Raw genomic sequence first — 15,080 nt, 5'->3', positions numbered from 1 at the left:
TTTTATGCGTGGCTTCGCCTATGTTTAACTGTTGCTAGTTGCTCCATGCATAACTCTTGTTGATTCTTTTGAGCTGCGAAGTTTTCACCCTGCCTTGTTTGTAAAGGATATAAATCACACTGTGTCTTATCGGAATGATACCAAGGAAGTGCTTCTTTAACAGCTTTATTCTATTTCCCCACGGGCATCTTAGATATTGTTTGCGTTTTTGGAAATGTGTTTAGAAAATAGGTAGTTAAGAGCGAGAATTGCTAATAGCTGCTGCATATGGTATTTTTGTTCCATTTCTCGCTGAAAAGTTCACGTCCCGTTTGGGAAGTCATCACACCTCAATGCTACCTGAGCAAACTTAACACGCCGAGTGATTTGTTTGTTTCAGAACGTAGTCCCTTCTTGCATGTGAGTTTTGTACTCAACTGAATTCTTTCTTATACTTGCGCTGCAGACGACTAAACCGGGCCTTGCCGCCAGCACTCATCTACTTTGACTGGCACTGCTCTGCCTTTAAATGTATCATGTGGCACCTCTCTCTAGTAACATAAAAAATTACTGAAAAGTTAGTCAGTCTTTAGCTTTGTACGTTTCCAAGCAGCTCCCTTGGGGAATTTAAAATTGCACAAACTGCAGCGGGAATGGTAGTTCATCGGCGTATGCAGCAGAATTGCATCGGCGGTACAGCACTAACACACGCTTTTATTAACCCCTGTGTTTGGTGACTTCATTGGCTAGCGTACGCATTTCCATCAATAAATTGGCAATTACTCTTCTTAAAGCGACTTCGACTGCACTTATTCGGCGATGTCACATGTATTCATCGGCAGAAAAATCACAACGGCATATGCAGAGATTGCACCGTGCGGATTTGTTTGATATAAGTCTGCACTAACGACAAGTGCTTATTATTCAGGTACAGAAGCAGCATTGCGGCAAGGGTAGAATAACAAATACCATCGAGAGATCGCATCACTCAACAAAATTTATCGGCTGGTGAACATGAGCTCCACGTCATGTAAATGGGGTTCATGGCCTTTGTCTGCAGCACACACCTTGCACGTATGTGGACCATGTTGTCCCAAACACCGGTAACATCGTGTTCATACCCGCTCGCACAGAGGTCAGCACCTTCCCTACAGCTGTCACCGCAGAAGAAGCAGCCTGGCACTCGAACAAAGGAGAAATCGCAGCCACGAACTTCAGCCATCCTTGCTGGAAAGGGTTGTCGTCTGCTACTGCTCCCGCGTGTACTGTTGGAAGCGTCCGCTAGGTGGCTTTCAGTAGCGCCTCTATAGGCGGTGCACGAGGCGTATAACTGAAGAAAGAAAGTGTTTATGTATGCAAAAAAAAGAAAAAAATGGCATAACCGAAACCAAAAGTTCTGGCTTTTGATGTGCGGTGTTCAGCAGTGCTTGCAGAGGTCGTGTAAAATTGCTACTCATAACCACATTACAAAAAATAAATGTGTCCATTACTGAAATTCTGGGCTTTAATACTTTAACTGGAATCTTTTCAAAATGAATAGATGGATATTTCGCAATTCAGGAGCACATTCTCCCTCTTGTAGGATCTTGAACATGCACATGATGGGGAAAAACAAAATAAATGTCCCTCCACAGTGCTGTAACAGACAACAGCATGATTTTTCCTCTTCCAGCACCTTATTGTTAGACATTAGAGACAATTTGCTTGTATTTCTGCGGCATGGTGCCTTAATCTAGTCACGACGCACAATGTACTATCAATGCACGAAAGCTTTGGACGTGCAAGAGATGTCCAAATCACAAAGACATTCGACGTCCTTTGGATGACCCTTAACTGCCATGTACTAGTGGAACATATAGATGTGAACTAGACGTCGTTAAATGTCTTGGATATTTGGTCTTTTGCAGTATGTCCTATGGATATTTGTGATTTGCTGGATAATGTATGTTTCTTTACCCAGAACACAGGTTTGGGAGAAAACCAGAATAGGGACTGTGATGCTGAGAGCTGCAACTGCTGTTCTGTGCAGGAACTGTAAATACCAGCGCTTGTCTTACTATAAGTGTTAAAATGGTGTGCATGCAGGTTCTGGGCTCACTGAAGCTACTGCTACTACTTCGGCCAGCAACACTGCAGCAGGTGTGCAGCCAAGTGGCATGTGCCCTACAGGAGTTGCTGCGCACGAGTGCAACATGTGTGCAGGCACCCTCAGACTGGGCTACCCTGTTTGTGCTCATGGCCTGTGTGGGTGCAGGCCTCAAGCCCCAGACAGCACAGACCCTTCACCGGCCACCAGCCTTCCACAGATCCATGACTTCAGTGGCTGACAGCACTGCTGCTTCTGGTGGGCAGTGCATGCTAGCTTAATATATTTCACACTCCCATTCTATTATGAGTAGTCCATGCACTGAGCATTGTTATGTTAACTTTGCAGCTATGTAGGTACATAGCTGCTGTAATGCCTACATTTTGAAGCAGTTGTAGTTTTACTACTACTGTGAGCAAGCCTAACAAAGCTTCTATTGTAATTTTACTTTGGATGCAGAGTGCTCATAATGAAGCGCTTTGTATTTGAAGTGAAATTACAGTGTATCTTGAGCGTTAACACTTTCCAAATTTGTAAGACATAGATTGCATTCCTTGTTGCAAGCTGGGTGTCTCCTGTGGGGCTAATGCTATTAATGATCAGGGACTCTGTGACTTTTGGATTGGGGGAGGGGGGCCAGTGGGGATGAGCACTCGCATGAGGTCTATTGTAGAGGGGCACTGCCCTCCCAGCCCTGAAGGCAACCCCCTTATAAATAGTAAATTAAGCCTTGGTTTCATCATGACAAAAAAGGAAAGTTTGTGTAGGTGAAATGAGCCCCGGCTTATGCCTCCACACTTGAAATACACTTCTGGAGCCCCTGTTAATGATTATTCTTTGGATAACCTGTCACCAGAAAAATTTGTTGATGCCTGGCTGATGGAGTGTGACATATAAAGCATTGTTCTGCTAATTTTGTTGTGATGGAATAATTTGCCTCATTGCAAGCTGTTTTATAGTCATGTTGTTAAAGATACTGAAATGGTGATTAATATGAAAGAAGAAACTCAACAAATTTATGCATGATAGGTCTCTTTAGAGGTCAATTACCCAGTACCACCTGGCATTGAACACAACTCAATGATAGCTAACAGCAACAAAATAAAGTCATTTGCTACCTTTGGACGATACGTGCTATGAGTGAAAGGTTCAAGTCAGAATATAATTAGGTTGCATTGAGAGTATTGATTGCCTCTTCTGTGACTATCCTCAACTTGATGCAAAGAGACGATCACTCTTCATTGCATTAACACAATTGGATGACCAGCCTTTCTCTACAGACAAATATTGGAATCATGACAGATTGATCACGAAATTGATCATCCTCGAAGTAGGGTAGCCAACAGTAAAATTTGGTTCACTCTTCAACTTCCATGCCTTCCACTCTTCATGTTCTCTCTCTCTTTCCATATCACCATCATGATGCTAGTGTATTATTGCCACTGAAATAAATAGGAAAAAGCATTTTGCATTTTGAATGTCTACAGTGGGTGCCCAATCAGACAGTGAGCTGTCACGGGCTGTTCATGGACGACAAGAGGCTCCTCTTGATCGGGGTTACACATCAGACAGTGAGCTGTACCAGCACCAGTCAGCTAATGGAGACACTGCCCGTGCACCTGTCTCCCTGGATGATTCACCCAGGGGTGCATTGGACTCAGCGGCCGGTGGTTGGATATTGGTGAGTATATATGCAGCTGTGCTTCAGCCTCTTGAATGTGGATGCGTTCTTGTCTGAACTATGAACAATCACTCAGGCAAAAATTGATTATTTGTGCCTCCTGTTGTATTGCCTAGTTAGATTGAAAAAGTCCTGTCCATAGTTTGGGTTTAGTCTGGCAGATATGATGCCATGTTGTGGACCCTGAGGCTGTTCACACTTATTTGAATACCAATACCGTGTGGTATTGGTATTCGACGCAACGAGCTATGGAAAGAAGAATAATAGGTGTAACGTTAAGGGATAAGAAAAGAGCAGATTGAATGAGGGAAAAAACGCAAGTTAATGACATCTTAGTTGAAATCAAGAAAAAGAAATGGGCATGGGCAGGACATGTAATGAGGAGGGAGGATAACCGATGGTCATTAAGGGTTACGGACTGGATCCCAAGGGAAGGGAAGCGTAGCAGGGGGCGGCAGAAAGTTAGGTGGGCGGATGAGATTAAGAAGTTTGCAGGCATGGCATGGCCACAATTAGTACATGACCGGGGTTGTTGGAGAAGTATGGGAGAGGCCTTTACCCTGCAGTGGGCGTAACCAGGCTGATGATGATGATGATGACCTTGTGGTATTTGACAGTAATAGCAGCATTATCTGAGTTTCAAATAATGGCTTTACAATTTATGAGTCCATTCTTGAATCCTTTCAAATAGCCCAGGATAATATCTGACTTTATCTCTATCTGCTGGCAGTCATTAGATCAAGCATTATTAGGACACTGGCTGGTGCTCACCCATAATTCCTTACTGCTCCAGCAATTTTTTTTTTTTTAATATTGTGACTGTGAATATTGTGATAAGGTTATGCAGAGGCTAACTCAATTTGCAAAACCTCAAGGCAATGCAAAGCTTTCCTCAATGGCAACGCACAATGGGCCTTACCTTAGAAACCAAAAATACTGTGTATATTCAAAAGCTACACAGTGGCCGCAGTCATGCTTATGTGCTTGACATTTTTTTATGATGTTGTCTGCGTAAAGAAGGCTGTGGCAAAAACAAAGTAAGATTTTAGTGTTGCAGTTTTTAAGAAGCCCTGCAATGCCAGTTAAAAAAAAAGTGTAGAATATGTCTGGTAGTGATCTTCTAACTGCAGCTTTGATTTTCCTAGTAACAACACCATCTTGGGCACTTTTTTCATGGAAGATAAATACTAACACAGTTTATCACCTCAGACCGGTGGGACAATGTTTTTTGCATGCATATTGCTAAGAACGGTTCTGTATGGAGGCCTATGTCAGGGTCATCTGCCTGCCGACTCTGCTTGTGGCAATTGCCAAATGGGAGAACCAATATGTCATGGGCACATTTGTCGGCAGAGTGACAGGCCTTTGCAACAAGGCTGGATATGACTCCACATTCTCTACAACAGCTTCATGGAGCCTCAACCAGTAAAATGGTGCCCTAATAGAGCCACTCATTTCTTAAGTGCTTGAGGCACCATGAATTTTAGGCTACCACCGAAAATTCAACGAAGCTGTGCCAGTCCTCTGCACAGACTAAGGCTGGGGGTAGCGTTTACGCGCGGATACGTGCACCTCGTGCGACGCACCTAGTTTCCACACTGTGAGGTGTGCAATGTGACTGAGACTATAGGTCATGTGCTTTGTGACTGCCCTAAGTACGTGGAAGAGCATGAAACATTGGACAACGACCTTACGCGTCTCGACAGCGCACCGTTGTCGGAGAACGTTATTTTAGGCCCTTGGCCAGATGCTCAATCGAGTTTCAAGGCCATCCAGGCATTACTGAACTTTTTAAAAATTACGAGCCTGGATTGCAGACTATGAGCATGCCAAATTGCTTGCCATATGTTCTACATCTTCCTTCTATCGTCATCGTCACCCATCATGCACCTCTTTCTTCCCTCTTTCTTTCCCTCTTCCCCTTCCCCTAATGCCGAGTAGCTGGCTAGAGGAATATACCTCAGGCCGACCTCTCAGAATTTCGTATCATTAAACTTCTCTCTCTCTCTCTCTCTCTGAGGCACAAGTTAGCAATATGAGATAACTACTACTCAGACGAGGGAGAGCCAACTATTTTTGTTGTTTTGGGAAGAGTGACCTCCTGTCAGCTGTTCTCCTGAACCCAAGAGTGACCAGAGCGAGAGGTGTCTCTTCCTTTGGTAAACCTCCTTTCCCTTCTCCACCTTGAAAGCTGGTTTCACATTATTATGCCAGAGTAGGTGGAGCTCTTTGGCAACTATGGCCTCACCAATTGGCCCTATTAGACTCCCTGGCCTAAGAACCAAGGAGAGGCCAATACTATGAAAGAAGTCATCATGGCAGTTGTCAGAGTGTACCTCGGCTCTTGTAATTATGTTAATGAAACCTTTGCTTCCCACCCCTCGCAACTTCTTCTGCTCATCAGCAGTCCCTTCATGTCGCAAAGTGATAGACAACATATTGGGCATGCAGAACCTTTGAGAAATGCTGGATTCCAACTCTAAAACTGACCTCATTTGGTGCCTTAAGATGTTTGCTTGGACCAGTTGAGGGCACATGACGTTAGTGTTTCGACAGTGATTCTCATGTCGCATTTCCTGAAGCATGTAGCTGTACACAGGCCTATGTTTAAGTGCTTACAGAAGTAAATAATGGCTTTCCTGATTTTATGTGCTGCATACATGACACATCTTCTATGCTCATGCTTTGTGGTGGATGGCTTGTTGATGTTTGCAAAGTGCCTACCAGAAAGCCATGTTGTAGGTGACTGAGAGACTGGGTGACTGTTTTCTCTTAGCAGTGGTTTTGAGCTGCTGTAGCTTTCTAGTAGGACATTTGCAAGCTCAGGGTAAAATTTGGGCTGGTCAGACTTGGATCCTAGTTTCTTGTGGAGAATATAACTATTGAACATGGCAATGTCTACAAGATATCTGAACATTTTTATTGTGGTACATCTTTAGACAGTGGTGGTTGATGCTATGTGTCATCACTGACTAATCTGCCAAATCCATTCCTTTTCCCTGTGAATGTCTTGCAGAAAATAGGCATGCCCAAAAGAGGGTTTCGGGAAAAATATAACACTGGTGTTGGCTCCTGGACAATTTCTTTAAATAAAACACCCAAAAGTAATTTTACCTTTTCCTTGGTTTTTCGAATGCAGTCGCTCTCTTGGCTTTGCCTTTTCAACATTTCAGGTAGGCTTCTCTTGGCAGTTTCTTGCTAGGCAAACTTATTTCCCTCATTGGTTATTGGTTGCATGAGGCAAAGTGATAAAAAATTTCAATTGGACTTGCATCGCCAAACATAATGTTAATGCCTGTGCTTCCAATGAAAGGGAACCATGGTCTCTGCACCCCACATTATTGCCACAGTATCTTACGGAATGCAGAGACCCATTTCTTATGGTTGAACTTGTGTTTTCCTCTTCTTAATCTGGCAAAACTTTATTTTCTGACAGTAACATCACTATCTAAGGCATCATCACTCTGCTCAAGCGAGGCTTATTTACCATGTTCAAGAAGTTTTGCATGGCCCTTTAATGTAAGCTTGGTAAATTACCTCCATGTGATAAATTCATGCTTCGTCAAAGCATACTTTTCACCTTTTCTATGTGTTCGTTATATACAGTTGCAGTTGTTTGAATATACTTTCTTTCCCTCTCCTCAACTCCAGCTTGCACATGTTGATGGCCATTTGCCAGGCTTGCTCTCTAAGAACCGCTGCTTTAGCAGGAGCACATCAGCGCTGCTTTTCCATGCAAACTGGACTTCTCCTTCCCGGGAATGAGTTGCATATCTGAGCACATGCTACCGGGATATGTCTGACTTGCTTCCCCATGATCACTAGTTGGGCAGCCCTTTATCCCTGAGCTCTGAACTAATGAGCACTTGCAATGACAGATGCTCCACAGGCCTGCTATGAGTTGGACATAGGACTACGGGGGACTTTTGCTCCCACAAAATCTCAAGCTTGGTGAACTACCTGGTCAGCCTGGCATGGTGGCTGTGTGTATTTGATTGTTCTTCTCTGCTCTGTGTTGGAAAACCAAAGAAACCTGCTGTGGCATTCCTTGTGTACTGAAGAGTGAAAAAGTGTTGCACCTTTTCCTGGCTGTCACTCACTGGGCAAGCCCTGCACAAGCCTACCTTCACACAATACGGGGTCACCCCCTGATCAAGAAAGCCTTTAATAAAGTAAGAATAACACGTGTTTCACAGCAAAGGTAACTTTTTAAAATTTTGTGAGTGAGTGGCATTGGTTGTGTTTTCGCAAACACAATGGAATGTCACAGGAAAAACATTGTTTTTAGTCTTCTCACTCTTTGTGATATTAAATCATCTTAATTTTTTTGCTCACATTATGAAATCTATCTTGAACTGATCCGAAATATGTAGATTTGTAAAATTTATCAACTTAGCAACAGTAGCTTCTCATCTAATTCCCATGTCCGTGGCTGTTTTGTTTAGACTTTTTGTCAGCATATTGGTCTCTCTGATGTGTTACTGTCCTATGACAGGTCAGCGGTGGGGGTGCCGAAGAAGAGCGTAGTCACAGCGCTGCCCCCGTAAACCAGTTCTCCATCAGCTTGGCCTGTGAGCTGCTCCCCCATGACCCCTTTGCATTGGCCAAGTGCTGTGAGTGCTTGGCCTTTCTGGTCCGTGATTTGGCCCACATCACTCCAAACAACCTGCACGGCTGCATCCAGTGCATACGTGTCTTTGTCGAGGCCAGCCTTCATGGAGGTATGTCTCTTTTCTTGCTTGATGTGCAGTCAAACCTTGTCTCAAAACAGAATGGGTTGCAATGAACTAATAAATATAATGAAGTGCAGTGGAATCTCGTGGGTACCTTTTTCACGGGAACCGGAAAATAAAACGTATTATGCAAAAATTGTATTAACCAAAGAGGTTAAAAAAGGAGGAAAAATGCGTACTCCGCCAGCAACTCGCTTTTATTGAGCAACATTGAAATAGCTGGTCAAATTGCACTGCACTTTCTTCTTTTCAGTGTCTATGGGTAAATTCTTCAGAAAAGTAAAAAAAGAAGGTGCAGTTTGCTCACTCAACTGCATTCGCGATGAAGCTATGAGGTGCATACAAGTGTTCGAGCGCATCACTTGCTGTTGAACACCAGTCGCCATGGCTCTCTCCAGCTTCTAATGCGTCATTGTCATCGCCACCATAATCCGCAACTGCCACCACACCGCAGGACTCCGCAATAATATCTTGCACGGTGCGCAATTCGCAGGTTGCCAGGTCATCGTCTGCACACACAAAGTCTCGTGACGAAATGTCCAAGTTTAACTAGTCCCATTCCGGGATTTCAAGTGCAGTCTCGTCTTCTTGGTCGCCCAGTTGGTCGCGAGCACTGAAAAAGCCACATTTCTTGAAACAGCAGCGACTGCGCTTGGCAGCGATCTTTTCGCTGCAAAACTGACACTGCCGCGGCCTTAGCGTGCAGATCGTGGCTTGTTGGAACGCGGTTTGAGCCAGTATACCGAAGAATAAATGTAGGATTTCTAGAAGTATTGATCAAGATCCACTTTCGCGGTCGTGTTATCCAATTTTGGGCAAAAATGTGGTCATATTAAACACATGAAAATGCATTATTTCTAAGGGACGTTGGCTGGGAATGAAAAGAAAAACATATTAGGCTGAAAAACGTATTATGCAGAATCGTATCAACGAGATTCCACTGTAATCATAATTTCCTTTAAAATTCCCACAGAAACCCATGCATTTACAATTTTGTTTTAATGAAGGAGAAATCTTTAAATTCCTGAATCAAGATTTACCAATAATTTTGCACTGATGAGACTGAAATGTGGCAGCATGTTACGCTGCCAATAACTCATCTGATGCGACACTTCAAAACTTCTGTGAGCTGTTCGCCTCCTGTAAATGCACCAAACCAGCTGCGCTGCCGAGTGGACAGTCGTTACACACTATTCCCACTGCTCCCACAAACATTACTGCTGAAGCCTCACCACTGCACAATACCACTGCCCCCAACTCCTGCACTAGGTTATCCTGATGCGCTGCATCTTAGTTGAGTGTTACTAGCATGCCTTAATGAAATGCAAAAGTGTGTACTTGGCTTCTGTTACATGCTACACTGTCTGACCACTAACTGTGGTCTCCATAAACTGCTGCACATGTGCAGTCAAATTAATGGGTTCACGATTTCATGTCCTGCTTTTACGATTGTTACGATCCCTCAGCTTATCAGTATTTCATGATTGCACTGGGTGTATGCTGCAAGGAAGTGGCACTCGACATAAATGTATGTGCATTTAAACATACTCTCCCACAGTGTTATTCTTTTGTGTGCATGCCTTATTGCAGCAAAGGCAATGCTCATCATTAAGAGCTGGGAGGGAAAATGCATTGATCTTGAGTTCCTTTTCAGATGCCTCTGACTAAGCATTAAAATGACATTAAAAAATGTTGATTCGATGAAACTTCCACTTTGTATACTATATGTGACAAACATATTTATTTATTTATTTATTCTGCACAACAGCAACATCTGTTCATTCAATGCGTTTGTCCTGCTATTGCCTTTGTTTCTGTAGTCTTGTCCCATTGAAGTGGGAAGTTTGAGGGAGTGGGATGTAGTGCCTAGTTCTCTGTAGTCCTCGTTAAGTTTCATCACATAATATTATTTCTGAAAGTTCAGAGCAAATTTTGAGACTTATATAAGCATTTGGTATTGGATGAAGAGTACTCAAAGTTGTAAAGTTCTATTCTAATGCAGCTTTTTACACATTAACTCTTGAATGCATCTTTGAAACAATTTGAATTAGACTTGATGTGTGAAGCAATAAGCTATTATATTGTTTACTTCTAGCTGTGCTTCTAGCTGTACTTCTAGTTTACTTCTAGATGTGCCTCCTCGGAGCACGGTCACGGTGAAATCGCAAGTTCGTGGCCAGTAAAGCTTTCGCTTTAAAAACTAAGCGTGACCAAATCATTTACCTGCACGGAGGTATGCAGACGCCGCAAGAAACTATGGCGCCCTAACGGCGCCCCTGCCAGCAACGCCGTCACGCGGCAGGAACGCGTTTTGGGGCCAGCCTCCAGAAGCCGGTTTTCACACCTCCCCATTCTAGCCACCCTAGTGCCGCATCAAACGGGCGATTAACAAACAAGATGGCGGCCATGATGTGTTTCCAGCGCACTGATCGCTTCCGGCACTTAGTTGTTTTTATGAACAAAATTGGCGGCACCCACACAAGTGTAATGTGGTGGTATTTTATGAAATTTTAATGCAAAACAATTGCATTTGAACACATTTTGGAGCCCGCTAGCCTTACGCAATATGTGGAGTTACGTTCGGGCAAATTTCGTTGATGCGGGATTGCAGTACAGCGCTATTTCGTTGCCGAGAGGTACGAAATGCATTGAATCCTATTGGCGTTCGCCGGGGATACGAAAATGTTTCGTTGTCGCGAGAATTTCATTGTAGTATTTTGTTATCGCGGGTTCCGACTGTATTACGCAATGAATAGGTTGCACATGTTAAATGGAGGTAACAATGTTTATAAACAATACACTGTGTTGTGTAGATTTTGTTTATAGGTGTCAGTAAACAGCGGTAAATATAGTAGCTTAGGGTCTGAAGGTATTTAAAAACATAGACACAATAGAAAGTTAAAAGAAGCAGCTTAGTGAGATTTGTCATTGCCCATTTTCAAAGTGGATGCTCACATCATCATCATAGTTATCACAACTGCCTTGTCGCTTTGCACCAACGTTCAAAGTGTGCATAACTTTACCTGAAGGTTGAAGCTCAAGCTGGAGCAGTACATGCCGTTGATCATAGTCTTGCAAAATGTGCACCTTAATTTGACTTTGTACCAGTCAGACGAATAAACAGTAGATCATGTAGCAGCAGGTAATGCCTAATATAAGATAGCATGTCGACTATCATAAGCAGCGCTCAGCTTTTTGGTAGAAGCTTTTAGAAAATATGCTTGGAAACGGGTGCTGGAGATCTTGGCGATTACCTGCATTTGGCAACAGACTCATCTTCCTCATTCTTATTACGGGGCATTGAAAAAATATAGGAAAATGTCGACAACTTTGGAAAAACATTCATTCACAGTGCAGGAAATGCACAAATGTGCCACGAAACTAAACCAGCAAATGTAGTATAAATGGATGCGTTGACAGCGGCAGAAAATCCAAGACTGGGAAACAGCACAGCGGATATTGGGGTGATAAAGAGGAAGCCAGCCCTGGAACTATACCGAACACCAAAGAATGAAATGAAAAGAGAGATGTTTTTTGATACTTCAAAGTTCTGCAGCACTGCTGTTCAAACCCATATGAGGGCATATGGTTCTCTGAACGTGGTGCTTTAGGAAAAAGATTTCCCATGACGGCTACTCATCTGTAGTGTCTAGAAATAGCGCAGACACTATTGAGCATGTTCTGCTATAATGTCAAAGTACCCGCATAGAAGTGAATAATTGTGTAGTTACTCTGTCGAATGCCTTGAGGTTTAAAGGGCCAGTATATTAATGTAAAGATCCTAAATTAGTTTAGACTGATTAAATATATTCTTTAAAAACTGTCTTCTTGCTAATTTAGCTGTAATAGGTTGGTTATTAGAATAGAAAGTGAAGGTTAAAGTTCTATCTTTTGTTAATATCACGCCAGAACCCCAGTGCCAGCACATTAATGTGATGTCGTGGATTCCAAAGTATCTTTTAGTATTTGCACAGTTTAACTCAGTAAAAGATCTTGATACTTGGTAAGTCCAGTCCTTGGCTGCTTTAGAACACAATGTAGTCTGTCTTTGGCAATGAAAAAATTAACTACGCCCGAGCAGACTAGGTGAAAATCCATTATGTCATGCAGAGCTGGTGCGGGAACTCCACATCAGCGTCGCCACTCGTCTTTCATTTTGCATCCTTTATGGAGCAGCGTACTGGCGTTCTGGCACACATACAGTTGAACTCCGATATATCGAACCCACATATAACGAATTATTGTGTATTGTAAAATCCTCTTGAAGGCGTTTGTATAACATTTTTATTTTATATGTTGAATCGCCTATATATCGAACCTTTTTGTGATCCCTTTCAGATTCGATACATCCGGGTTCCACTGTATTAACATTCATGCTGAGCAGCAGTGTGCATACCACAGTGTAGTGAAGGGCAAGCGAAATTTATGTAATCCTTTCTTTGAGCACTTACCAACGCCGACGATTTTCCTTTAATTCCATCTTGTGCAACATTGAGGTGTGACATCTGCAACAACGCTGCTGGCACGCTTATCATGCCAGCCTTCTGAGACGCCTTCAGTGCAATGCTAAACCTTGCTATTGCTTTCAATGCTTCGCCTTCAGGCAAAACTGACAGTTCTTTAGCACTTCCTTTTGCAGCTTTTAATTCTGTTGCGGAGTGTCTGTGCGGCTATTTAGCAGTGGCTAGATCAGGCACTGGTAAAGTGCAATCAAAGTACTTCAAATCCGCAGTGATGTGCATTGATGTTCCCGATAATATGTTTCTGCATTAGGTAAAATACTGTGTGCAAAACTGTAGACAGAACAGCAATGCATTTCACGACACGTGTTCAGTCTGTATTTCTTGAAACTGGTCCTAAGCACAAGGTTCCTATGAAATTGGTATGCTATAACCACCGGCTTGACTTCCATTCTGCGGTTGGAACATTCTACCTAACACGTATGCTTAGAAAGGCAATTTGTAAAACTTTATTCATTATTAATACTAGTGTCACACAGCTTTTGATTTTCTCAGTTGTAGATGTTTATTAGAAAAAAGTGAATTAGCATGAATGTGTCGGCTCAGAATAAATTTTAACTGCTGTCAGTGACTCCTTGTGGATGTTTCCAATGCCCTTTTTTGCAAAGTTTTATCTTGCATCTTAAGATACATGATACTTCGTATGATGTATCAAAAATACAGATACTGAACATGTCTTGTTGAATGTATCACAATACAGATACAAGATAGCCAAAGAGCGTCTTAAGATAGTAACTAAGATAGATGTATCTTCAACACTGCCCAGCCCTGTTATCTGGCAAAGGCCAATTTTAAGATTGCAATAATGAAAGCTTGGGCTCATAGAAATGCATGGGTTCCGGCCAGGACCTTTGGTCAGGATTGAACTAACCGAAAAATAAAATCAACCTGAGTCGAATTAATGAAAGTCGACATTATAGGAACTGCAAAATATCCAGTTTTCTTGTGCTTTTTTTGTGCATTGTGTGATGGGCTGTCAGCAAATCTTATAGAAAACAACAACTCAACAGTGATTTATGGAGTTGTAGCTGCTATGTATTTTGGAACAGAGTCTGGGTAAACATGTAAGGTCTTCTCTTGCTTGAATTCAATTTGAAGAAGTTGTCCTAAGTGTATCATATATGCACCATGCAGTAAGGGATTAACTTAACTTCCTTTGTACATTACGGAAAAATAAACACTGATGCAATGCTGTATTTTATTCAAACTTCTGTTGTGCGATTTTACTCGTAGGACACAACTGGGTTAAGAAAAATGCGAAGCCGCGAGAAACCAAACGAATCACTAAGGTTCAGGCAAGGCGCAGAGAGGAGGCACTGCATCGCAGAAGCCAGCAGCATAGCCTTGGCTACGAAGCTGATGATGAGGATCGCTTGGAGGGAGCATCTTCCGAGTACCAACATGTGTCTCTTCAGGTTGGTTTTTGAACACTATGTTTTGCCTTCAGAAACCAACACTCAGTCTCACAGCTTCTGCATCTGCATTCCTGAATCTGCTTTTTGTTCTTCTTGCGCACAGTAATTGAATGTGCATATCCTGAGGTATTAACTGAAGGTTGTTTACACTGCAGAGTCAACTCCTATAGGTGGTACTGCTGTGCATTTCACGTGTCAAACATTTTTTTAATGGATTTGGAATGTCTTGAAATTTGGCGGGCCTGGTAACGCCACGACTTATGGTAACTTCAGTTCTGAATGAACTTCAACTCCTAACACATAGTGAATATTCTCAACAGACACATAAACAAAATTCTTTGGTTGCAACAATTTTTACCAACACCAATTGCTGTACTCTTTTCTTTTTTTCTTCTTTTCAAGCAAGACACAAACCCACACGGAAGTACAGAGGGTTCATTTGGTGGGAAGGGGAGAAAAATATACAGAAGGAAAGCAAAGGGTGGCATAGATGCAGTGAGTTAATTGTAGTCGAATACTACTCTGTGCAAAGTGGAGCATGGACTCTATGCCACATCAGTGTTCTCCCACGAGGCCTGTGCCAAAGAGGCATTAAAACATCCTGGAAGACAGCATGGCAGGATACCTAAAATGTTCTTGAGCACTAACTGCAGCTGACAGCTATAA

General features: G+C 42.6%; 1 protein-coding gene across 6 annotated transcripts in view; it reads left to right on the top strand.

Moving 5' to 3' along the window:
- The window catches only part of garz (Sec7 domain-containing protein garz), a 100,982-nt gene that overhangs the window by 69,097 nt on the left and 16,805 nt on the right, over positions 1 to 15,080 (top strand). For all 6 annotated transcript variants that reach the window (XM_075697553.1, XM_075697576.1, XM_075697547.1 and 3 more), the window contains exons 24-27: positions 2,065 to 2,323; positions 3,553 to 3,746; positions 8,242 to 8,467; positions 14,233 to 14,414. In XM_075697553.1, the coding sequence (XP_075553668.1) occupies positions 2,065 to 2,323; positions 3,553 to 3,746; positions 8,242 to 8,467; positions 14,233 to 14,414 (861 nt within the window). The remainder of the gene's footprint in view (positions 1 to 2,064; positions 2,324 to 3,552; positions 3,747 to 8,241; positions 8,468 to 14,232; positions 14,415 to 15,080) is intronic.

This window comes from Dermacentor variabilis, chromosome 1 (assembly GCF_050947875.1).
Source record: "Dermacentor variabilis isolate Ectoservices chromosome 1, ASM5094787v1, whole genome shotgun sequence".
Lineage (NCBI taxonomy): Eukaryota > Metazoa > Arthropoda > Arachnida > Ixodida > Ixodidae > Dermacentor > Dermacentor variabilis.
The sequence above is the reverse complement of the archived record's forward strand: the minus strand, read 5'-3'. Positions and strand labels throughout refer to the sequence as shown.